This window comes from Leucopleurus acutus (genome assembly GCF_964270905.1).
Source record: "Leucopleurus acutus genome assembly, chromosome: 14".
In the NCBI taxonomy this organism is placed as follows: Eukaryota; Metazoa; Chordata; class Mammalia; order Artiodactyla; family Delphinidae; genus Leucopleurus; species Leucopleurus acutus.
This window is the reverse complement of record NC_139156.1, coordinates 63,290,380-63,317,441: the sequence shown is the minus strand read 5'-3', so window position 1 is coordinate 63,317,441 and position 27,062 is coordinate 63,290,380. Positions and strand designations below refer to the sequence as shown.

The 27,062-nt window shown below is 36.2% G+C and overlaps 1 protein-coding gene across 4 annotated transcripts in view; it reads left to right on the top strand.

Annotated features, from left to right (window-relative positions):
- Nucleotides 1-27,062, top strand: part of TET1 (tet methylcytosine dioxygenase 1) — a gene marked incomplete at both ends in the record, with an annotated part of 124,712 nt that overhangs the window by 95,954 nt on the left and 1,696 nt on the right. For 2 of the 4 annotated variants that reach the window (XM_082855113.1, XM_082855111.1), the window contains 6 exons: nt 9,126-9,337; nt 13,976-14,126; nt 14,478-14,564; nt 18,401-18,490; nt 20,396-20,533; nt 22,276-22,624. In XM_082855113.1, coding sequence (XP_082711239.1) covers nt 9,126-9,337; nt 13,976-14,126; nt 14,478-14,564; nt 18,401-18,490; nt 20,396-20,533; nt 22,276-22,624 — 1,027 coding nt within the window. The remainder of the gene's footprint in view (nt 1-9,125; nt 9,338-13,975; nt 14,127-14,477; nt 14,565-18,400; nt 18,491-20,395; nt 20,534-22,275; nt 22,625-27,062) is intronic. The other 2 variants (XM_082855114.1, XM_082855112.1) reach the window with 1 other exon arrangement.

Sequence of the window (27,062 nt, the reverse complement as noted above, 5' to 3'; positions counted from 1 at the left end):
TCGGTAACATAGCTTTCCCCAAAAGATCACTCCTCAGTAACTCAAGTCAGCAGCCTGTCTATAATATGTCTTCTTAGGTGAAGAAGGCATGGCCATACCTCGTGTTATCCATGTGCTAGTTACTACTCCCCTATCACTTGCCCCTTGAAAATGGCACATAGAGGGAGAAAAGAGGGAGGAACCAAGAGTAACTTTTGGAGACAAGGTTCCAGGAAGGACTTTGGGGAGGTGTTGACCTTTGAGCTACATCTTGAGAACAGACCAAGCATTATCTTTATGTCAGAGATCCCAGAAATAGAACCAATTATGTATAATAATTTAATAAATGGAGTCTTATAATCACAGAAGCCATCTGGTATGGATACAATTGGCGGAATTCTTCCTTAAATAACACCCTTGCCTTGTAGGCTGGTTTTCCAAGAATATTAGAATTGCCTTTGTACTATCTTTTTTCTGGTGGCAAACTCTTTTTCAGTCTTTTAAGAAGGGTCTCCTCCATGAAGCCTTTCCACTCTCTCCAAACAGAAAAGAGTATGACCCTACTTTGCACCCTTATTCATACAAACGTCTCACAAGTGTCTTATATTCACCCCTAAAAATATCACAGTAGAAAAATGCATTGCTGATATTTTCTCTATTAATGGAAATGACCCTTTACGTTCAATTTTGGGTTTCACTTACGGTATTATTTGATCAGCTTCCCAGGTAATTATAATTTGCAGCATATCATGTTTAGGCAGAATAACGTCTTGCTAACCTGACAGTATTTTGGACCTGGCTACTAATTGCTTTATCTAAATTCATACACTTAATTTATATCATCAATTTATTTCTGACATCTAAAACAATACACATGGAATATTCATTGCCGCACAGATTGAGTATAACCGAAAAGAGAGATATTCCCCCATTGTTCATTCCTCAGGTTATACAAAGATTTACTTGTTGCTCTTACATTGTTTCTGACAGTGGCCTGTTTTTATTTTTTTTACTTTATTTATGTATTTATTTTTTAAATGTTTATTTATTTATTTTGGCTGTGCCGGGTCTTAGTTGTAGCACAAGGGATCTTTAGTTGCAGCATGCAGAATCCTTAGTTGTGGCAGGTGGACTCTTAGTTGCAGCATGCATGTGGGATCTAGTTCCCCAACCAGGGATCAGACTTGGAGCCCCTGCAGTGAGAGCACAGAGTCTTATGCACTGGACCACCAGGGAAGTCCATTATTTTTTTAATTATTTTATTTTTCAGCTCTTGGACCATGTATCTTTTTTTTTTTAATTTATTTTATTGAAGTATAGTTGATGTGTAATGTTGTGTTAGTTTTGGGTATACAGCAAAGTGATTCAGTTATACATACATATATACATATATATATATTTTTAGATTCTTTTCCATTATGGTTTATTACAAGATATTGAATATAGTTCCCTGTGCTACATAGTAGGACCTTGTTTATCTATTCTATATGTAATAGTTTGCATCTTTGGTTTCTCCTAATCCCAAACTCCCAATCCATCCCTCCTCCACCCTCTCTCCCCCTTGACAACCACAAATCTGTTCTCTATGTATTTGAGTTTTTGTCTATTTAAGTCTGTGAGTCTGTTTCTGTTTTGTAAATAAGTTCATTTGTGTCATGTTTTAGATTCCACATATAAGTGATATCATATGGTATTTGTCTTTCTCTTTCTGACTTACTTCACATGGTATGGTAATCTTTACGTCCATCCATGTTGCTGCAAATGGCATTATTTCATTCTTTTTAATGGCTGAGTAGTATTCCATTGTGTGTGTGTGTGTGTGTGTGTGTGTGTGTGTGTGTGTGTGTGTGTGTATCTCACATCTTTTTTATCCATTCATCTGTCAATGGACATTTAAGTTGTTTCCATGTCTTGGCTATTGTAAATAGTGCTGCTATGAACATAGGGGTGCATGTATCTCTTTGAATTATAGTTTTGTCTGGTTATATGCCCAGGAGTGGGATTACTAGATCATATGGCAACTCTATTAGTTTTCTGAGGAAGTTCCCTACTGCTTTTCATAGTTTCTGCACCAATTTACATTCCCACCAACAGTGTAGGCGGGTTCCTTTTTTCTACACCGTCTCCATCATTTATTATTTATAGACTTTTTAATGATGGCTATTCTGACTGGTGTGAAGTGGTACCTCATTGTAGTTTTGATTTGTATCTCTTTAATAATTTGCAAAGTTGAGCATCTTTTCATGTGCCTGTTGGCCATCTGTATTCCATTTTGGAGAAATGTCTTTAGCTCTTCTGTGCATTTTGTGATTGGCATGTTTGGGTTTTTTTTGTTGTTATTGAGCTGTATGAGCTGTTTGTATATTTTGGAGATTAATCCCTTGTTGGTCACATTGTTTGCAAATATCTTCTATTCCATATATTGTCTTTTCATCTTATTTATGGTTTCCTTTGCTGTGCAAAAGCTTATGTTTGATTAGGCTCTTTAGAAACTTACTGTTTATTATCAGCTACTTTTCAAAATTGAGAGCATAAGGTCTTCATTTCCTTCTCCAAATTAAGTTTGCAGAAGTATTTTTTTTCCTTGATAGTTGCTTTTGATGTTAATTTCTCTAGAAATTATAGGAGGATTTGATTAGACACAGCTTTAATAGCTACCCAGAACTCTTTTGCTCAAATAATTTTGATGATAATTTAGAGAAAATAGAAAATGCACGATTTAAACTCAGGAGAGAAATAGTGATAGTAATACAATGGATTTTAAATACAAATTTTAATCAGAAAAGTTGTATCTAATACATTAATTAATGAGAATGGCTTTTCCTGTGGAAATCCTACTTCAGTTTTCTCTGTGATACAAAATATTGAAATGTAGTGGTCACAGGGATAAATACTAAGTATGGGAATAAATTCTCAGAGCATACCAATCTCCAATCACTGGTCATTTTGATTTCAGCTGCTGTTTACATTCTCAGCATCATCTCTAAATGTATGAGTGTCCTATCTTAAGTTAACAGTAAAATATGTTAGAGTAGCCAGAATAATCTTGAGAAAGAAGAGCAAAGTTGGAAGACTCACAGTTCCATATGGCCAGGCAATTCCACTCCTAGGTATATACCCAAGAGAAATGAAAATGTGTCTATATAAAAACTTGTTACATGAATGTTGATAGCAGCTTCAATCATAATAGCAAAAGTTGATACAATCCAAATGGCAACCAATGAATGGATAAACATAAAGTTGAATATCCATGCAACAGAATATTCTTTGGCAATAAAAAGGAAGTACTGATAAATACTATAAACATGAATGAACATTATGCTAAGTAAAAGAAGCCAGAAACAAAAGGTCACATGTTAGAGGATATCCTCTGTCCCAAATAAGCAAAACTTACAGAAATACAAAGTAGAGTAATGGTGGCCAAGAAAAGAGAGAAATTTGGCATGAGTACTAATGGGGCTCTTTTCAGAGAAGGAAAATGTTCTAAAATTATATATTGGTGGTAATGGTTGGCCAACTCTGAATGTACAAATAACCATTGAATTGCATACTTTGAAAGGATGAATTTTGTGATATTTAAATTACGTTTCAATAAAGCTGATATCAAAAGACAAGTGGATGGTGGGACTTTCCTGGTGGTGCAGTGGTTAAGACTCCACACTCCCAATGCTGGGGGCCTGGGTTTGATCCTTGGTCAGGAACTAGATCCCACATGCGAGCCGAAACTAAGGAGCCCACCTGCCACAACTAAGAAGCTGGTGGGCCACAACTAAGGAGCCTACCCGCCACTAAGACCTGATGCAACCAAATAAATAAATACATATTTAAAAAAAAAAAAGACAAGTGGATGGTATTTACAAAAGCCATTTATTTTAAACATTCTTCATTCCAACATTATTCAATTTGGGTTATGATTTTAGCACAAGTCCTAAAAGAATGTGTGATGTTTCACAGATATAACAATTGCATAGCATGTAATATAAGAATAAATATTAAAAAGTGACAGGACAGTAGTCATGATCATTACATTACTCAGATGTTTGGGTGCATCATTTACCATCTAAAGTGAGTGTTGGGCTTGACCTGGTGGTATAGTGGTTAAGAATCCGCCTGCCAATGCAGGGCCCTGGTCCAGGAAGATCCCACGTGCCGCAGAGCAACTAAGCCCATTCATGCTCTCTAGAGCCCGTGAGCCACAGCTACGGAGCCCGTGTGCCTAGATCCCGTGCTCCGAAACAAAGAGAAGCCACTGCAATGAGAAGCCCACGCACCGCAACGAAGAGTAGCCCCAACTCACCACAAGTAGAGAACATAAGCTCTCAGCAATGAAGACCCAATGCAGCCAAAAATAAAATAGTACAAATACATTTATAAAGTGAGTCTGTCATGAGGCCCCAGCTTCAATAGCTTACCAATCAATACTTGTTCCAGTTACAAAAAAAATGTGATTATCTCCAAAAGTTTTAAAATTTAGACTATTCGTATCACTTAAAATCTGTTTGTGAAATGAGAGTTTCCGTCTTATTAATAGTATCACTTGGTTTTGAAATTTTCATAAAATGCAACCACATTGGGTTTTTGTGGGTTCGTTCAACAAATATTTGACGAGAGCCTCCCATAAGCTGAGTTCTGTGCTCAGGAGCCAAGTATGCAGTAATAAAGAGACATAAAATAGTGGGTAATATTTATTAGATCCGAGGTCTGTGCTCCTATAGAAAGGTTAATAAAATTGCTACAATGTCCTGAGCCAGTAAATGACTAAGTAGTTTCTGTTTTTTGTTTTAAATTTAGGTTAAGGTACACTCTTAATCTTAGTGTGATATACATGCAGAAGACTTCAGAAATCCCTAAGGTCACAGAATTTTTCTAAAGTGTTCACACTGGTGTAACCAGCAGTCAATATTACAGAAGTACTCTTGCACCCTCCCAGTCACTAGCTACTCCCTAAAGAGTAACCACTCTCCTGCCTTCTAACATTATTGATTAATCTTGCCTGATTTGAACTTTATGTAAATGCAGTCTTCTAATATGTATTCTTCTTCCGCATATGTCTTCTGTCATCTTCCTCACGGCATTGTAATTGTGAGATTAAGCCATGTTGCTTGTAACTGTAGATCATTCTCATCTCATTGAGCCATTCTTCTGGTGGTTAACATTTTGGGTTTTTACCAGTTTTGGGTCGTCATCAATAGTGGTGTTATCTTTAGGAAATATAAGAATACATTTCTGTTTGTTATATACCTAGAAGTGGAATTGCTGAGGGGGCGGGATATGCATATGTGCAGCTTTGGTTGATACTAACACATAGTTTTCCAAAGTGGTTATCGTTTTTTTACGTTCTCATATGAGTAATGTACCAGTGTTCCAGTTGCTCTACATTCTTATCAACACTTGACATTTTCTATCTTTTCCATTTTAGACAATCTCCTGGGTCTGTAGTGCTTTTTTAAAGAAGACTTTCCTCTCTTTTTTATTGTGGTAAAATAACACATAATGTAAAATTTACCATCTTAACCATTTTTAAGTGTACAGTTCAGTAGTTTTATGTATATTCACATTGTTGTGAAACAGATCTCCAGAACATTTTCATGTTGCGAATCTGAAACCCTATACCCCTTAAACCAACTTCCTATTTTTCTATGACCCTAGCCCCAACACCATTCAACTTTATGTTTCTATGATTTTGAATATGATTTGTAAGTAAAATCATAAAGTGTTTGTCTTTTTATGACGGGCTTATTTCACTTTGAATTATGTCCTCAAGGTTCATCCATTTGCCACATGACAGGATTTCCTTACTTTTTTTTTTTTTTTTTTTTTGCGGTACGCGGGCCTCTCACTGTTGTGGCCTCTCCCGTTGCGGAGCACGGGCTCCGGATGCGCAGGCTCAGAGGCCATGGCTCACAGGCCCAGCCGCTCCGCGGCATGTGGGATTTTCCTGGACCGGGGCAACGAACCCGTGTCCCCTGCATCGGCAGGCGGACTCTCAACCACTGCGCCACCAGGGAAGCCCTCCTTACTTTTTAAGTCTGAATAATATTCCTTTGTGTGATTCAATGAACATGGGTTTGCAAATATCTGTTTCAGACCTTACTTTCAATTCTTTTGGATAAATATTCAGAAGTGGGATTGCTTGGTCATATGGTAGTTCTATTTTTAATTTTTTGAGGAACTTCATACTGTTTTCCATGGCAGTTACACCGTTTTATAATCCCACCCACATATGTATTGCTTTTAAGTTTTTTTACTTTGCTAGATGACTAATAATGTTGAGCATATTTTCATATGCTCAACATCTGTTTGGATATTGTCTTGTGTTGAGCCTATTTAATTTTTTCAGCCAGTTTTCTACTTTGCTTTTATTACTCATTTGAGGAGGTTCTTTATATATTTTGGGTAAGAATAGTTTGTCGATTCTATATATTGCAGCTATGTCTCCCACTGTATTGATTGCCGTTATACTTAATCTTTTGTTAGTTAATGCTTTTGATAAACAGAAGTTCTTAATTTTAATATATTCCAGCTTCTTAACTTTTTCCTTTAGGATTATTAAATTTGGTAATCTATTTTAAAATATTATACCTATTCCAGGTCTTGAAGGTGTTTTCTTCTAAAAACTTAATGATTACCTTTCTTAGTTAGATCTACAATATAACTTGTCACTCGTGTGAAGTAGGCATCAAGATTCTTTTTTTTTTTCCCATATGGATGTCTATCCAGTACCATTTATTGAAAGACTGCTTTTTTGCCTTTCACTGCAGTGTCAACTTCGTCATACGTCAGGTGACCATATTTATATGGATCTGTTTTGTTCCATTGATTTCTTTATCTGTCACTGCACTAATACTAGAGTATCTTAATTACTATAACTTTACAGTAGATCTTGATACCTGGTAAATCACTTTCTCTGTCTTTGTTCCTTGTCACTTCTTGGTCCTTTGCATTTCCATATAAACTTTGCAACAAGTTTGTCAATTCCACCCCCAAACAAAACTAATTCTGGTAGGGTTTTATGTATATATATATATGAATTTATTTATTTATTTATTTTTGGCTGTGTTGGGTCTTTGTTGCTGCGCGGGCTTGCTCTAGTTGCAGTGAGCGGGGGCTACTCATTTCTGTGGCTTCTCTTGTTGCGGAGCACGGGCTCTAGACGCGTGGGCTCAGTAGCTGTGGCGCACCGGCTTAGTTGCTCTGCGGCATGTGGGATCTTCCCGGACCAGGGATCGATGCTGTATCCCCTGCATTGGCAGGTGGTTTCTTAACCACTGTGCCACCAGGGAAGTCCCTCTGGTAGGGTTTTGATTGGAATTGTATCAAAACTGGAAACCAATTTCGGGGAAATTGATGTCATTATAATAATTACTCTTTCATGAAAATGGTATCTCTTCATTTGTTTAGGTCTTCTTTAATTTCTTTTAATAATATTTTTATAGTTTTCAAAGGTCTTATACAGGTTTAATACTTGTCTTACTCCTTTTAGACTGCTATGAGAAAATATCAGACTGGGTGGCTTATAAACAACAGACATTTATATCTCACAGTTCTGGGGTTTGGAACTTGAAGATCAGGGTGCCAGCATGATTGGTGATCCCTCCTCTCTTTGTGTCTTCACATGGTAAAAGGGGCTGCATAGCTCTGTGGGGCCTCTTTTATAAGAACACTAATCCCACTCATGAGAGCTTCCCCCTCATGACCTAATCACCTCCCAAAGGCCCCACCTATTAATACCATTGTTGGGATTTAGGATTTATTTTATGAATTGGGGGTGGACATAAATATCCATATCATAGCAATACTTAAGCAGCTTATTAAACCTATATCTGAATTTAAAGACTCATTATGTTTAATTATTCACTGAAGGAAATATGCAAGATCTGACAAAGGCACAAATACAATGAATACAAAGCATTTTAGCATTTCCCACACAAAGACTGGATCACTATAACTTTGTTGGTTTGACAACATGAAGATTATCTGGTGTAATTTTGTTTGCTACAATATATCATTTTGCGTTTGAGCTTATTTGAAAGCAAATGTATTCTTATTTGGCTGTTAAAGGACATATAAATATAGAAAAAAATTTTAATATACGTAATTGTGTTTAGGGGGAAGGTCCTAAAGCCAACTCTACTCAAGGGATGCCTTGGTAGCAATGATTGTTAACCATCTGGAGTGACAGAAGAAAGTGATATTGGGTAACTAACATCTTAAGAAGTTTCATCTCAAGTTTTTGTAATATTATAGCAACAAAAATAGAATATTAATTATGCTATTGGGTGCTCCATTCTCGTCACAGGGGTGGGCAGTTTCATCATTTACTGATTAATGTGATCAGTCTCACTGTAAATTTGTGATATATGGAGGGACTTTTAAACATAGTTGGATGGTTTTACATGATGTCAATATTTTAATGTAATTTAAAAAAATAAACACTAGGATAAACACTAGGACCACCGGGCAGTATTTTAAATACTTAGGAATCCTTTTTTAGCAACTCATGGTTATGATGCAGTGTAAGATAAAAGGATAAATATTCAAAATGAATTGTTGTATTTTGCATTCTCCATGTCAGGTAGACCACCTTAATCTTATGATAAGTTGGGTATGATAAATCCCTGTGATAGCATGGAAAAAAATCACAGGAATTGCAGGAGTATTGCTTTATGTATTAGTTATTCTATATGGCAAAACCATTTGCCCAAGGAAAACATCAATAACTTTCTCAGATGCTAAATACAGCGCTCAGAGTTTATTTTTAATGCTGGGAGTACTAGGTTATTTCTATCTAGCTAGATTTGTCCTGTTGTGGCAATTATGGAAGAGCAGATGAGTTAATTAGGCTCTTTTCCATGGGATCTTCTGTTGTCTGTTTTGCAATACTGTATCAACAGTGAGATAAAACACAGACTGTTTCCACAGATTTCTGCCTGTTGTTTGTTAGTCAAGTAACCTTGGATACCCTGTGATGAGTTGTATGGAGGCAGCTAGTCTAACACCTGAAGGTCCTATAGGCTTCAACCCTTTAAGAAATAGTAATTTTTTAAAAACTAAAATGTAATGATGCAGAGCTTTAAAAACAATATCCACTGCATTCAACATTAGGTTTCTTGTTTTCCATAAATGTATGCATTCTGCTTTGGCAGGTTTTAAGAAGAAGCAGCGATGAAGAGAAAGTTCTTTGTCTCGTTCGACAGCGTGCAGGCCACCACTGTCCAACAGCTGTGATGGTGGTGCTCATCATGGTATGGGACGGCATCCCTCTTCCAATGGCTGACAAATTGTACTCGCAGCTTACGGAAAGTCTAAAGTCATACAATGGTCATCCCACAGACCGAAGATGCACTCTCAATGAAAAGTAATCAAATCTGTTTTGTACTGTTTTGCCATTCAGTCTATTATATCATGTTAAATTAACTACCAACTACATATGTTATATGGGAGAACAGAATTTTAGGTATTGTGCAACTAAAGAGTGAACATTTCTTTAACGAGAGACTTGGTTTCATAGTGGGTTAAGACCATTTTAGGATATTCTCCTTTAGAATATTCTTTTCTTGCTTCTCTCTTTGGTACCTGATCCTTCTCACCCCTGGAGTCTGGAGAGAGAGGTTTTTCTCTGAAGGAACAGCTCCTCCATAAGGAATTGTACAATTTTGCATTTCCTATAGCACTGTAAGAGAATATCTGTTTTTCTACAGTTTTCCAATGTTGTCAAACTTGAGTTTTTGCCCACCTAATAGAGGATAAACGTCATCAGTTGATGACGTTGATTTGAATTTTTCATATTATGAATAAGAGTATTTTTTCATATGGTTAAGAGCATTTGCCATTTGTTTGTTTTTTATTTTTTAAATTTTGTTGACATATAATTGATTTACAATGTTGTTTTTAATTTCTGCTGTACAGCAAAGTGACTCAGTTATATATATATGTATATATATACATATTCTTTTCCATTTATGGTTTATCACAGGATATTGAATATAGTTCCCTGTGCTATGCAGGAGGACCTTGTTGTTTATCTATCCTATATCATAACAGTTTGCGTCTGCGAATCCCAAACTCCCAGTTCTTCACTCCCCCACCCCTTGGCAACCACAAGTCTGTTCTCTATATTTGTGAGTCTGTTTTTGTTTTGTAGGTTTATTCATTTGTGTCGTACTTTAGATTCCATATGTAAGTGATATCATATGGTATTTGTCTTTCTCTTTCTGTTTTACTTCACTTAGTATGATAATCTCTAGTTGTATCCATGTTGCTACAAATGGCATTATTTTGTCCTTTTTTATGGTCAGCCATCTGTTAATTATTCTACCCCCTATTTCAAAAGGAGTGTTCATTTTTTCTCTCCCTTTGCGATTTAATTCTAAACGCTTTTGCCACTTTGATATTTGTCTTTTTACTTCTGCTATGTCACCTTTTGCACGTTTTCTTTTTAATGTAATTTATTGTATCTATCTTTCCCCTTATTGTGTCTGAATTCTGAGTGGTATTTAAGAACATTTTTCTCTCACGTAGTTATAGAATAATTCACCCATATTTTCTTTTATTGTTGAAATTGGAAATTTTTAAAACGTAAATCTCTGATGCATTTCAAATTTATGCTGGACAGAAGTGGGAAGAGGAGATCCATTTCTATTCTTTTTTCCATTTATCCCAATACTACTTACTAAAGAGTACTTCTTTTCCCCTTGATTTGAAATACTACCTTATACAAAAACTGTATATAATGGAGTCCTCTCTTTTATATGAATTCTGTATCACTGTCTGGTCTTTTCACGTACTAGTACCACATTTTTTAAGTTATAGAGGCATTATAATATATTTTAATATTTGGTAAGACTAGCTCACTATTTTTGCTCTTTTTCAAGGCTTTCTTTGTTATTTTATGTTTGTGCTTCCAAATGAACTTTATAATCAATTTGTCTAGTTTTAAGATAAATCTGATGGTATTTTTAATGGGATTGCATTAAATTAACTTAGAATAAACTGACATTGTTATGATATTGAATCTTCCAGTCCCATAATATGATTTTTCTTTCCATTTGTTAAAGTTTACTTTTATGTTCTTCAAGAGTGTTTTGTGTAGTTTTCCTCATAAAGTTCTTTCTTTTTTAAAAGAAATGTCATTATACAAATTATAAACAAAATATATATCATTCACTCTCTAACCTCCACACAAGATTATTTGTGTACCTTCCAGAACATTCCTTTATGTTTAAAATCATTTCATTATATTTTTGTTAATCTTCCTAATCCCAAGTATGTATACATCACTTATTTTTTGAATTTTTTATTTTATTTGTTTTTTATATAGCAGTTTCTTATTACTTATCTATTTTATACATATTAGTTGTATACATCATTTTTAATATTTCTATTTTGTTATGTGGATTCACAATACTAAAATACCTCTTGTATAGAAACAGTTCTAAATGATATACGTATAAACTTATTTTTCCCAAGAATTCATAAATAGTTTTATTCTATATCACTCAATGTAGATCCAGCCTATCACTTTTAAAAAATTTTATAATTACAGAAATGATGCAAGAATATTTCCGTGAACTCTTATATACCCCTTACCTAGATTCCACAAATGTTAACGGTTTGTTACATACACTTATACACATGGTCACACATACACATAAGCTTGCATGTTATTATCATTATTGCTTTTCTATACTTTCTTTCGGAATAATTTGTGAACTAGTTGCAAACTTTATGACTTTTCCCCCTAAATAATACTTCAGAGGGTGTTTTCTAAGAATGAGGACATTCTCTTCCTTAACACCAGTACAATTATCAAAACCAGGAAGTTTCACTTAGATAAAATGCTATTCTCTAATTCAAATATCATCTATTCTCCAGTAATACTTTGTACTACTTTTCCCCTACCCAGGATTTATGGATTGAGCTGTTTTGTCTTTTGGGTCTCTTAATCCTTTTATCTGAGTCTTTTTTTGTGTTTCGTGGCATTTCCTTTTTGAAAAGGACAGGCTAATTTTGTAGACTGTTGCTCAGTTTTGGATTGTAGGATTGTTTCTTTCTGATTTAATTCAATTCAGGAATTATTGGCAGGCCATAATATTAGGAGCTATTTTAAGTCTATTTGTCTCATCATTGGTGATGTTGACTGTTTAACAGAAACTTTTAGGTCTCACAGTTAAGAGTTAAACTACATTTTTCTACTTGTTTGGCAACTTCTTTGAAATTCTGCAATTTCAAATTTACCTTCTTTGATCCTATTTATATCCTATTTTTCTTCCTTTTCAAGTTATTGTAATCTTTTGCCCCTTTAAAAGCATATATTCCATCTTAGTGGAAGTTAGAATATTTGAACTATTCCTCCTTCCTTTTTTTCCTTCATAGTGTCTTAAATGATCCTTTTTACATTCAAATATATCAGGCATTTTCCTGACTTTCACAACTAAAAATACTTATAGTTTTTTTTTTAAAGATTTTATTTATTTTTGGCTGTGTCGGGTATGAGTTGCAGCACGTGGGATCTTCTTTGAGGTGTGCGGGATCTGTCGTTGTGCCACGCAGACTCTTCCTTGTGGTTCTCAGGCTTCTCTCTAGTTGTGGCGTGTGGGTCTTCTCTTCTGTAGTTGTGGCGCGCAGGTTCCAGAGCACATGGGCTCTATAGTTTGTGGCACGCCGGCTCCAGTTGAGGTGTGTGAGCTCAGTAGTTGTGGCACCCGGGCTTAGCTGCCCCGCAGCATGTGGGATCTTAGTTCCCTGACCAGGGATCAAACCCACATCCCCTGCATTGTAAGGTGGATTCTTTACCACTGGACCACCAGGGGAGTCCAAAAATACTTACAGTTTCGATCTCTAAATTTCTATATTCTTTTTACTCACTGTTTTTTAAAAACGTGTGTTTTTTAATTGTATTTTTTTAATTTAAGTAATTTAATTTTATTTATTTATTTATTTTTGTCTGCACTGGGTCTTCGTTGCTGCGTGTGGGCTTTCTCTAGTTGTGGCGAGCAGGGGCTACTCTTTGTTGCAATGCCCGGGCTTCTCATTGCGGTGGCTTCTCTTGTTGTGGAGCACAGGCTCTAGGCTCACGGGCTTCAGTAGTTGTGACATGTGGGCTCAGTAGTTTTGGCTCACGGCCTCTAGAGTGCAGGCTCAGTAGTTGTGGCTCACGGGCTTAGTTGCTCCGCGGCATGTGGGATCTTCCCGGACCAGGGATTGAACCCGCGTCCCCTGCATTGGCAGGGGGATTCTTAACCACTGCGCCACCAGGGAAGTCCCTGTTTGTATTTTTAAGTCATATAAGTACTAATTCCATACTATTAGAAGTTTCAAGCATTATGCAAATAGGAACCACAAGGGTGTACATTCCTTCTTTGGTTTCACATCTTTGTGTGTATGTTCTTATCATTGTCATCCTTAGTATAGAGTCATTTTGGGGTTTCAGAAATGCCCCCAAGGTTATAAAATTACTCAGTCGCTGAACGAAACGAGCTTCCTCCTCAATTTTTTCTCATGACATTTATAAAGGCTTTCTTTAAAATTGACAAAGTGATTTCACATACAACACATATTATCCTTAATCAGTCCTCACAGGAGTATATCAATGTCATTTTACAAAGGAAGGATGAAGTCCAAAGAGATAATGAGATGCTTTAATTTTCACTTCTGACAGGAAACCAATCTTGGATTAAAATCCAGGCCCTTTATTTCCCTTCCTTGGACATCTCCAAGTCAAACAAGTTATGGATATATCAGATCTGTATAGTTTGTTGCCTTTTATTTGTATTTACAATCTTGAACAAACATTTCAATTGAAGATTTAGTTATATTCAAGTGCAGTTAGCCTTGTGTTGTTAACATAACACTACTTTAAATAAGTAATAAAATAGATGTGTTAAAATCATTTCATTATCCATCTATACTTCTATAGTTATATGAACCTGAAATGTTCTATTTGAGGTATTGTCCTACTTTATCAGTTCATTCCCTTGCAATTACCATCTTACAGTCGTACCTGTACATGTCAAGGAATTGATCCAGAGACTTGCGGAGCTTCCTTCTCTTTTGGCTGTTCTTGGAGTATGTATTTCAATGGCTGCAAATTTGGTAGAAGCCCAAGTCCTAGAAGATTTAGAATTGATCCAAGTTCTCCCTTACACGTAAGTGTCCTTTTTACTTATGAATTGCACAATGAATATATAAGTACATTCCTTTAAAATTTTTTTTAATCATAAAAAAATTAAATATTAACAAGTAGTGACAAAATAGTAACTATATGTATATATATATATATATATATGAAAATAGTTTAAAATTCTAAATAATGTAGGTAAAGTCTTTAACTATCAACCCAAATTCCAACTGTCCCTGGCTCCCTCCTTCTTCTCCCCTAACCCCAAAGAGAATCACTGTTAAAAAAAAATCTAGAATTTTATACCCAGCCAAAGTAGGAAGAATAAATAAAGCTATTTGCCAACATTTCAAAGACTCAGTAAGTTTACTACCCACAGCACTACTATGAAAGAATTACTAAAGGACGTAATCCAGAAAGAAGATATATGAAACCGGAACCAATCTGTCCGGAACACGAGGCCATGGTGAGCAAAGAAATTAGTCAACCTTACTGTTAAGTTTAAATAAGTTGAGTACTTACATTTTTTTAATTGAAATAATAATAAGTATAATTCAATATTCTTATCAAATCAGGGGTGGGTAGGTAGTGGGAGGGGGTGGGGCACCTATATAAACTAAATGTGGTAATGTTTTATGCTTTGTTTGGAGTTGGGAGGATTTAGATACTGATTAACTCCAAGATCAGTGTTTTTCAAACTTTGTGCTGTGACCATGAGTAAAAAACATTTTATAGTACAAACAACTATACAGGCATATATATATTCAAGTAAATAAATAAAACAAAACAATACTTCACCTTATTATATGTAGCAAAAATAATATTTAGATATTAAAAAGTTAATATATCCTATATAGTTATTGCTGAGGATCACTATGATTCAGTAAAATATTTTTTATGAAATTTTATTTCTCTTTTAAATGCTAGTTTTGACCTACTAAACTGATTTCATGGTCCACTAAAGAGTCATGACCCACAGCTTGGAAAACACTGCTCTAGATATTGTCAGAAAAACATATTTGAGAAGTGTATGTTTAAAATTTTTTTAGATGAATATGAATAGAATTTATAACATTTGAACTAGTGGTGGAAAAAAAATCCATTCATCAGTCAGCAAGGTTAGTTTAAAAAATCATTAGGGGCTTCCCTGATAGTGCAGTGGTTAAGAATCCGCCTGCCAATGCAGGAGACACGGGTTCGAGCCCTGGTCTGGGAAGATCCAACATGCCGCGGAGCAGCTAAGCCCGTGAGCCACAACTACTGAGCCTGTGCTCTAGAGCACACGAGCCACAACTACTGAGCCCGCGCGCCACAACTACTGAAGCCTGCGTGCCTAGAGTGCGTGCTCCTCAACAAAAGAAGCAACCGCAGTGAGAAGCCTGCGCACCATAACGAAGATTAGCCCCCGCTCACCGCAACTAAAGAAAGCCCTCGCGCAGCAAGGAAGACCCGACGCAGCCAATACATACATACATACATACATACATACATACATATATACATAAATAAATAAAATATTTACTTAAAAATCATTAGGATACAGGATAAATAGGAATCGATAAAACAGCAGGAATTAATCTAATTGTATCTATAATACAAGGAATATAACATACAAGGAAAGCTCAGAATAAATAAATAATCCCTTTAAAGAGGCAATCAAAATTATTTGGTTTTTTTAGAGTTCCCATTTACTGTAATAAAAGAAGGAAATGACTCTAGACAGAGAACTATCCTTTGTAGATAAAGTACCTTAGAAGAAATCTGACAAGAAGTTTATCAGAACTTTAGGGAGAAAACTATAAAAATTGCTAAAAAGACATATAAAATACCTGATAATGAGAAGATACCATGTTCAAAGGTCAGAACACTTGATAATGAGATGTGAATTCTCCCTTAAAATTTTTTTTTCCAAATAAGTATCTGATAAAGCTGTTAGTATACAAATATATTATTTATATTGACATGACTGTTAAATTTTTATTCTATAACAAATAACTCTGTTATATAATGAATGTAAGATCAGTTTTTGCTTATGGTTATTATTAACAATGAGTAATGTTTATGTAGTGTTTATAATACAGGAAGAAGCATTCCTCTTTCCAGGAACTGACAAAAGGCCAGTGAAGCACAGCAGGCAAGGGAAAGTGAGGTGCATAAAGCGACCTTGTAAACCATGTCAAGAATTTTGGAAGATCATTGAAGACTTTTAAGGCGGAGAGTGATATAATTAAGCTTTTCTTTTTAAAAAGGGATCTCTCTGGCTGCTCTGTGGATTGGAGTTGGCCAAAAGTTGGTATAGCAAGATGGGCTTGCTTTGAGAACAGTCCAGGGAAGGAATAGTAGTGACTTAGAATATGGCTGTGACAGAAGAAATGATAAGCAGTGGTTGTTCTGGAAAGATTTTTTTTAATTAGGTACTATTCCTTGACATAGGATATGCTGAAACAGGACCAGGTTTATAGAAGGCAGATTATTAATTCAGTTTGGATGCTTTGGCTTGGAGATTCCTAAGAGAAATCCAAGTGAGGTTGTCAGGTCATTAATAAGAACCTGAAGCTCAAGGGGTGGTCTGTGGTCCAGGTGGTAATTGTAGGCATTGATGTGGAGAAGATGGTCCTAGAGATGAAGTACAGGGTGAGAAGGGCAGAGGGATGTAGGTGTGAGCCCCATTAGGTAAAGATCTGATAAGAAATCTCTATCCGACATATTCATTCTAATGAAACCATTAGAAAGTCAGGATTTTTACAATATGAATAAAGAACCTACATTCAAAAATGATACTAATAATCATCTATTTAAGTTTCATTTAATTAGCTGCTATTTGCCTACTTTATTTCATTTCCACATAATAAATGAGATATTCCATAAGATGACAAATTGCCCAGTCTGACTTGTGACACTGAATGATTCTTAATACTCTATTAGCAGTAAAACACAATTACCCCACCCAATATTTCAAGTGTTATAAAATATAATAAAGTCTTTTTAATAGGCATTTAAATAATAATTCCTAAGTTTTCCTCAAATTTATAATTAATGTGTGAGTATAGCTAGGAAGTGTTTTTAAAGTAGGGGTCTGACCTCCCTGACTATATTTATTAAGCTACATTGAGTAACAAATACATAATTAGACAGATGAATGGAACAGAGCAATCTAGATATAGACCCTATATACACATGAATATCCTTTTCAATGAAAGCACCAACATAAATGAGTAGGAAACCAAAAGGATTATCACTGATGCTTTGCAGTTGCCAAGACTGAGGCTTGTTAAAAAGCACTCAAGAATTAACTTCCTGTGTCTATATTGGCTTTGGTTTTTATAATAGTCTGCTTCATACCAGAGGTGACCTGGTCCACATGAAGCCTTCCTTCCTGAGTTCTAGGCATCCACCAAATCTCAAATGAGGCGGAAGCCTTCAAACCTTCTTAAGTCCTTCATTCATCCTTGCTGTCAGTTCTCCATCACTTGTCTTCCTTAGATGTGACTGATCATTTATCAAGTCTCTGACTTGGTTTAGGATATAATCATCTCTGAAAAACTACCACAATGGTTTTCCAACTATTGTTGCCAAAGGCTGCTTTCTCTCCTTCGAACCTCATGCTGTCATCAGTGACATTTTTAATATTCTTGTCATGACGGTTTTCCTTTGAAAAAATCTTACATGTTTCTACTGTCATTAGAATCTAGAATCTTGAAATGGTGTTAAGGCTTCTCCACAGTTCTACCAGATCTTCCTCAATTTATAGCCATTCCTGTGTAGAAAAGAAAACACTGGTTTTAGACAGCCCATTGCCTACTTATTACGTTTGAAGCTCTTAACACAGGATCTGATAACACAGTATGTGCCTTATGTGTGTTGCTCTCCCATCTCTGTTATAGAAACTTGCTTCACTGTCAGAATTCTTCCAAGTCTCCACTTGTTAGCAGGAAAATTGTCTTGATTTACTTCAAGTGCCCTGTACTATTGAATAAATATGAAATATGGTTCTTGTTTTTAACAACATGAGCAGTTTTGCAACTTACCTCTAACACCAGTTAGATTTCTCATTAGCTGATAACATAGACTTTTAATTTCAAAAGACTAAATTCAAGCATAACAGTGACTAATAGTTTAGATTTTATGAAAACAATCCATGTCATTTTCTGTGGTAGCTCTTTTATCTGGGTAAGTATGAACCGTGCATCAACCACACATCAGCAATGATGTATAATTCATTTTCATACGTTATACAATAAACTCATCACTCATCTTATATGTTATTATGAAACAACTTTTATGGACTGTCTCTTCCTTTAGGAAAAAAACCTTGAAGACAATTTACAGAGTTTGGCTACAGAATTAGCTCCAATTTATAAGCAGTATGCTCCAGTTGCTTACCAAAACCAGGTATGTTTTGGTTCCTTATACAGTACTCTTAAACATGGTTGAAATTTATATCTAAACAATGTCATTGTTAATAGAAAATTCTTTCAAATCTGAACTTAATGTAGATCTTTTATCAGACAGCTTAAAAAATTGTCTAGTGTTTTTTAAAAAGTCTATTATGGGGCTTCCCTGGTGGCGCAGCGGTTGAGAGTCCACCTGCCGATGCAGGGGACACAGGTTCGTGCCCCGGTCCGGGAAGATCCCACATGCCGTGGAGCGGCTGGGCCCGTGAACCATGGCCGCTGAACCTGCGCTTCCGGAGCCTGTGTTCTGCAACGGGAGAGGCCACAACAGTGAGAGGCCCACGTACCGCAAAAAAAAAAAGTCTATTATGGCAATTGAATTAAATCTCCAGAGTGACAAAGTTATGATTGTTTCTAGGAATAAAACTTATAAAAGCAGAAATGCATCATCAAGAAAGTAATTGGGAAGTGGTGGAGATGGGGAGATGTTGGTCAAGGGGTACAAACTCCCACCTATAAGATAAATACGACCTGAGGGGGGCTTCCCTGGTGGTGCAGTGGTTAAGAATCCGCCTGCCAATGCAGGGGACACGGGTTCGAGCCCTGGTCCGGGAAGATCCCACATGCTGCGGAGCAACTAAGCCTGTGCGCCACAACTACTGAGCCTATGCTCTAGAGCCTGCGAGCCACAACTACTGAAGCCCACGAGCCACAACTGTGGAAGCCCGTGCACCTAGAGCCCGTGCTCTGAAGCAAGAGAAGCTACTGCAATGAGAAGCCCGCGCATTGCAACGAAGAGTAGCCCCCACTCACCGCAACTAGAGAAAGCCTGCGCACAGCAACAAAGACCCAACACAGCCAAAAATAAATAAATAAATAAATTTATTTAAAATATATATATATGACCTGGGGATCTGGTGTCCAGCTTGGTGGCTATAATTAACAATACTATATTATATACTTAAATGTTTTAAAGACATCCTAAATGTCACTTCTACACACCAAATAATCGTAATTATGTGAACAGATTGCAATGTTCACTAACCTTATTGTGGTAATCATTTTGTAATCCATACATGTATCTAATCATCACATTGTATACCTTAATCTTACATACGTTGTATGTCAGGAATACCTCAATAAAACTGAGTTGGGGGAACACATTGTTTTAAAAAAGAAAATGAAAAGACCACCACAGATTGGGAGAAAATAATTGCAAATCATATATAAGAGAATGGAGAAAATAAGTGTGTAAAATACCTAATTTTAAACATAGGGAATTCCCTGGCAGTCCAGTGGTTAGGACTCTGTGCTTTCACTGCCGAGGGCCTTGGTTCAATCCCTGGTTAGTGAGCTAAGGTCCTGCAAGCAGAGTGGCGCAACCAAAAACAAAAACAGAAACATAACCAGAAGTCCATATTTTTTTAAATATTTAATAAAAATTAAAATATTTATTTGTATTATCATGAATAACACGCTCTCTGTTAAATTCCAACCTTTCATTTTAAAAAGTTATTAATTTACTTTCTATACTGGTTCATGAATATATATGTACATCTACTTTATATAGACATTGAAAACTAGATACATGATCAAAGCACTATATTATTCTTTCTTCCTAATGAAATATTTCAGGCTACTGTTCTTGTTTATCTACCCCCAGCAGGTATTAATGCCCTCACCTTGCCTTCAGTGATTGCCACTTTAATCCATGTAGTCTCAAATTCTTTACCCTGAATATTACTAAACTAGACATTCACTAAAATAATATACTGTAGTGTCAGATATCTCTGAAATTATAAAGTGTAATTAACTCATAAACTTTATCAGAAAGTGAGTTTTACACTTTATGAAGGTGATTCTTTCTATCTCTTAAAACCATGGGTCATACATTATTTTTCAGGTGGCGCTTGAACACGCTGCTCAAGAATGTCGGCTTGGCAAGAAAGAAGGTCGTCCTTTCTCTGGGGTCACTGCTTGCCTAGACTTCTGTGCCCACCCCCACAGGGACATTCACAACATGAATAATGGGAGCACGGTGGTATGTACCTGGGTGGCTTTTGATTCTAAAGGCTCCATCACTGTACATTCAAGCTGAGGTCCTTAAGGATGATTATTGTGACAAATCCTATTTTATGTCTGTTCCACGTAGTATATATCGATAGTGCTCCCCAAAAGTTACAGAACCAGCCTGAAATACTTTGTTGAAAGTCTTGAATTATACATTTAATTGTGGTAGGTTTGTTGGGATGTAGAACTACATGATTATTCAAAGCAACCATTCTGTGCTATCAAACTGGTAGATAGGAAGTTAAGCAACTTACTCTTTCTTGCCATCTGTACTTCAGGTTTTTTGTGAGGGAACCGTGCCAAATTTACCATCCTTTTTATTAATATTGGTTCTTAGTGCTCGTATGTAGAAATATTTAGAAGAAATATTTGCACATATATGTGCATACTATGTTTATAGCCATGAAAAGAATCACATGCCCATAGCAAGAAGTCAATCAACATAATCTTAAATTAAGGAGAAGACCACAGGAAAAATCGTGCAATAGTCCTTTTATAAGGGAAATGAGTTTGCTTCAAGTAGTTCTCTTCTTAGCTAGTAAAACAGATTAATAGAGAGTGATTACCTCTATTTCTGCACTACACGATTTTGGCCTCTTAGAAGACATAGCTATGATTATTACATTCTGATTGGAAGTGTACCGTCTGATCCATCAAAAGGCAGCCTCCCTTCCTTATTTGCTCAGTGAGGTCTATCAGTAACAGATTAAGGAGCCAAAACAACTTTTTCCCTATCACACCTTTTCACTGATGTTGCCTATGGTCTCTGAGACCAATGTTATTTCCAAATGCTGAAATTTTATACATCCATCCAGATGAATCTTAGCCAAAGAGTGATTCAACATCATGCTTGGCTAGTACATTTTATGTGAGTTGCTCTTCATTAGAGAATATTAGTGATCGGGTTGGATTAGGTTCAGCGTCAAACTAAGTTTTAGTTCCTCTTCTCATGTTTGTTTGTTTAATTATTTATTTATTTTTGGCTGTGTTGGGTCTTTGTTGCTGCGCGAGGGCTTTCTCTACTTGAGTCAAGCGGGGGCTTCTCTTCGTTGCGGTGTGCAGGCTTCTCATTGCGGTGCCTTCTCTTGTTGTGGAGCACGGGCTCTAGGTGCACAGGCTTCAGTAGTTGTGGCACGTGGAATCAGTAGTTGTGGCACACGGGCTTAGTTGCTCCGCGGCATGTGGGACCTTCCCAGACCAGGGCTCGAACCCATGTCCCCTGCACTGGCAGGTGGATACTTAACCACTGTGCCACCCGGGAAGTCCACATTATTTAAGTATTAAGAAAGTGTGGGAAAAAAAAAAAGAAATAGTGTGATTTATAAGCTAAAGTAATATCTTTTTATTAGTTAATATTTAATATGAAGGTAGTGAACAATTCAGTGACTGTTCCTTAACTTAGACAATGAAATAAGATGGAATGTAACAAAGAAGGTGACTTAAAATATTATAAAATGCATAAACATGTATAATATGTACTTACAAAATCAACTCAACATTATACTGGTCTGCTTACAAACAGTTGATAAGTTATTCATATTGAAAAGCATTGAGTGGCTTGATATATAAAATATTTTTCCAAAATGTAAGAATATACCAGCAGTAACCAACTGAAAACAGTTCCCTTTCACAATGGCAACAATAAGAAGGTAGGAATATCTATTGTGAATGTGCAGGATCTCTAGTTCCCATTTCATGTTTTCTTCCTATCAGGTCTGCACTTTAACACGAGAAGATAACCGCTCATTTGGTGTTATTCCTCAAGATGAGCAGCTGCATGTACTTCCTCTTTATAAACTTTCAGACACAGATGAGTTTGGCTCAAGGGACGGAATGGAAGCCAAGATCAAATCTGGGGCCATCATGGTCCTCGCACCCCACCGCAGAAGAAGAACACGATTTACTCAGCCAGTTCCTCGTTCTGGGAAGAAGAGAGCAGCAATGATGACAGAGGTTCTCGCACATAAGATAAGGGCTGTGGAAAAGAAATTTATTCCTCGAATCAAGCGGAAGAATAATTCAATGACAAACAACAGTAAGGCTTCATCGCTGCCACTTTTAGGTAAGGCTTATTGAGCCTGATAATTTTCTGTGCACAACTTTCACTGGCAGTTCAGTTTGCACTTGTCTTTGCATCTTATTTTTCTTTATTGTCTTTGCCACTCTCTTAGGAGTGAGGCATTATGAAAAGAAAAACTTTAGATCAGATATCTACCAATCAAGTTAGCCAATTATTTTTATATAGTTTGTTTAGAGTTTAAACTAAAACAGTGAATATATTTCTATGTACTTGCCAAAATTAAAAGCCAACAAAAAGGTGACCCATCGGTATTTCTTGGTATTTTTTTCTCTATTTATATTCTTTTTTAAAAAAAAAAAAGCAAAAACGAAACATGTTCTTATTGTTTGTTCCCCAGCTATTTTGAAGCAAAGCCCCTTCTCAGCATACATAAAATGACATCACTTCCTTGAAGTCTTACTTCATCAGCTTTTTTTTTTCTTCTTCATCAGCCTTAGCATCAGTTTAAGTAGTCCATTCAACAAATATTACTGGGCACTACTTTGAACTGTTCGAGGTATCGGAAATGTAGCAGTGAATAAGAGGGGACATAGTGCTGTGAAAGAATTCCATTTGAATAGGGTTGTCAAAAAAGGATTCACTGAGAATGAGGCATTTGAGCAAAGTCCTAAAGGAAATGAGGATCAGCAATGTTTTTATTTGGAGAAATAGCATTCCAGGTAGAAGTGGCAAGTGCAAAGTTCAGGAGATGGGAATTTACCTTGAATACTTGATGTAAGCAAAGAGGCCAGTATGGTTGGAGCACAGTGTGAAATGGGGAGAATTGTAGGATGTGAGGTCAGAGGGGTAAGAGGGGCATCTGAGCCATTCATCTTGGGCTTTGTAGATTGCTGTCAAGACTTTGGCCTATATTTGAGTGAGAAATAGAGAAGGGCTATAATCTGACTCAAACCTAACATCCCAGTTACTGGATTGAAAGTAGAGTCAAGTGGGGTAGAGAATAGAATAGTAGGGTGATCATAAACAGGCTATCCTAACAACTCAAGAAAGAGTTGATGGAGCTTGGACCATAGTGACTAGTGAGGAGGACAGGAGAAATGTCTGATTCTGGATGTTTTTCAGGTAGAGTCAATGGGATTTCTTTTCTTTTTTTTTTTAAATTACTGTATTTTATTTATTTATTTTTGGCTGTGTTGGGTCTTCGTTTCTGCACACAGGCTTTCTCTAGTTGCAGGGAGTGGGGGCTACTCTTCGTTGCGGTGAGTGTGCTTCTCACTGTGGTGGCCTCTCGTTGCGGAGCACAGGCTCTAGGCACGTGGGCTTTAGTAGTTGTGGCACGTGGGCTCAGTAGTTGTGGCTTGCAGGCTCTACAGTGCAGGCTCAGTAGTTGTGATACACGGGCTTCATTGCTCCGTAGCACGTGGGACCTTTCTGAACCAGGGATCGATGCCTTGTCCCCTGCATTGGCAGGTGGATTCTTAACCACTGTGCCACCAGGGAAGTCCTGGGGATTTCTGATAGATTTAAGTCTCGAGTGTGGACCAAAAAAAGTGTCAAGATTTACCCTGATGTTATTGGCTGGAAGAAACTGGAAGGATGGTTAAACCACCAACTATCATGAGGAAAGGAGGGAGAAGGACATATTTGGCAAGATAAAGAGGGAAATCAGAGGCCCACTTTTGGACATGGTAAAAGTTCGAGACACCTGTAGACATTCAAGTCTAGACGTTAGGTAAGCAGTTGAATAAGAGTGTAATTCAGAGAACAGGTTCAGACTGGAGATAAAATTTAAGAGGTCAACTGGATAGAGATGGTATTTGAAGCCTTGAGTGTGAATGAAATCACAGAGAAGGAGGTGAAAAGGAAATTTGATCGAGGACAAATCCTGGGAATTTTCAATTTGTAGAGGTTTCAGAGATGTGGACGAACCAGCAAGAGAGGCTTAGACTGGGAAGGTGTGGTGTGGTAGGCATGAAACCACAGAGGAGTGATCAGCCCTGTCAAATGCTGCTCCTGTGGCAAGTGAGAGGAAAACCGAGATTTTATCTTTACATTTGAAGATGACTGCTAGAGCAGAGTGCAGAACAGTGGTGAGAATGAAGGAAGTAGGTTTATAGGGAAATGGGAGAGAAATGGAAGACATGCATGTTGGCTATAAAGGGGGTCAACTGAATGGAGTGAAGGTTATAGAGTTGAGGGTTTTTTCCTTAAATGGAAATTTAAAAAAAGGTACAAAGTGAGTGAATTACATAATGAATTCCACTTCCCTCATAGACTCCTAGTTTAAAAGTTTTTCAATACATAGCCATTCTATGTCATCTATACCATTACCCAGGCCACATGGGTATGAAAATATAAAGATATGACTTGTGCAGTTTTTTGTTGTTGTTGTTGTTTTTGGTAACAAATTGTAGAAGTCATATCTTACCCACTGAATCATCTTCTATGTGTCACTAAAAGAGAGGGAATCTTTATACCCACAATACCTAAGACAAGCAAACAAAAATCAAATAACGCCTTAATACCAATCGGTGTTCAAATTGCTCCACTTGTCTCCTAATTGATTTTTTGTTTTTCACATTTGGTTTGTTTAAATCAGTATCCAAACGAGGTCACACATTATATTTAGTTGATATGTCTCCTATACATTTTTTTTTAATTTAAAGCTTGCTTTTCTTCTTTTCCCTCATTTTTTCATTTTTCATTATAGCAGAAACCATTGTCCATAGAGGCAAATTCAACTTCAGTTTAAAAAAAAAAAAATTACTATGGCCAGAACAGTATCTGTGATTTATATACTCCTATTTCTTCACATCAGGAAGTACATAGTGTTTGGTGTGTCTTTTTGTGATGTTAAGACTAGGTCAGGGGACTTCCTCAGAGGTCCAGTGGTTAAGACTCAGCGCTTCCACTGCAAGTGGTGCGGGTTCGATCCCTGGTAGGGGAACTAAGATCCCACATGCCGCATAAAGAAAAAAGACTAGGTCAGGTGTTGTTAACCTAATTGACTGATTATAATGTTCCCTAACAGCTTTCTACCTAATGGTTTTAGAAATACTTATGGTCATATTACATATTCTTTATTTCATTAGGAGTTTGTCATTCTTTTTCCACTTTTTAAATCTTCTTTTAAAAAGAAATTGTCCTTGTAATAACTTGTTAATTCTGAGGTGTGGGTGATTAAAGAAATCAGAATAAATGCTTAGCTATTTGCCTTTATTCACCAGTGTTAACAAAACAAGTTAGTTCCCAAGCATCTTCCAGTGTGATCAATTGTTTTTCTTTTTTTTTAATTTAGTATCATTTTGAACTTATGTCTTTTTTAACATAGTTTATATTTCAATGTATATTAAGAAGGGGTTTTTTTTTCCACTATATTTGAAAATGCTTTAAAATCTTCAAATTCATATGCTTTCATTCAAATTCCTGTCTTGGATCAGTAGAAACACTTCAAGGTGGCTTCTGATTCTTTTGTCATGACCCCGATTGTCTTTGGTAACTTCCTTAGTTTCTGTTCTGACAAGATGTTCCAGGTTCCTCTTATGTAATCCTGCCCCATATCTAAAATCAGCCATTCCTCCAAGGAGCCTAAAAAATTAAAAAACACTATTAATTTAAACTGACATTCAAACTAAGAATTACAGTGTATTCTTTAACTTCTTTGATTTTTATATTTTTAAGAGAAGTTGTTTGTTTAAGATGAGACAACTGACTGTGCAGACATTTATATAACACTGAGAAAGATTCAATAGAGATAGTGAAGAGGCAAGGCAAGGGACAATTATCATTCCTTTTTGCTTGTAGTTCCACTTTACAGATATTTAATTTAGGTTTATTTTAAGATTCACATATCTGGTTCCATGCTGCTTGTAAACAGTAGTCATAACATTTTCATCTTTGTGTCATTTCCTAATAGCATCTTTACATGCTATTCTTTTATATATATATATATATATATATATATATATATATACACACACAGAGAGAGAGAGAGAGAGAGAGAGAGAGAGAGAGAGAGAGAGAGAGATACCCTATTAGTAGCCAAATGCACAATATTTGGCCTAAAACTTCTTGTCCTTTTGTAATATTACCCATGAAAGCTTTTTTACAGGTTTTTCCAATTAAATAAAAGACTCATCATATTTTAAATCTTTCCTTCCTGTGAGTTGTACTTTGTTGACAACTTAACCTCTAAAATAGTAGATGCAGCCACAGATAGTAGCACAGATTTCTTGATATACCGCTCCTTGGGTCCTGTATATAAGTTCTCTTTAGACATGAGAATTATTGTGTCTCCAGGTTATATCATCTGAGGGAAAATTGCAGATCTTCTGAATTAGATAAATGTTTACTATTATATTAATTATTTTAAAACAAGACAACTTTGCTATTTCTTGGTCCTTAAAATCTACTACTTTTGCCTTGCAAACATTTTATTAGAACATCAAAACAGGGAGAATGTCCTCAAGAAAAATGTTTT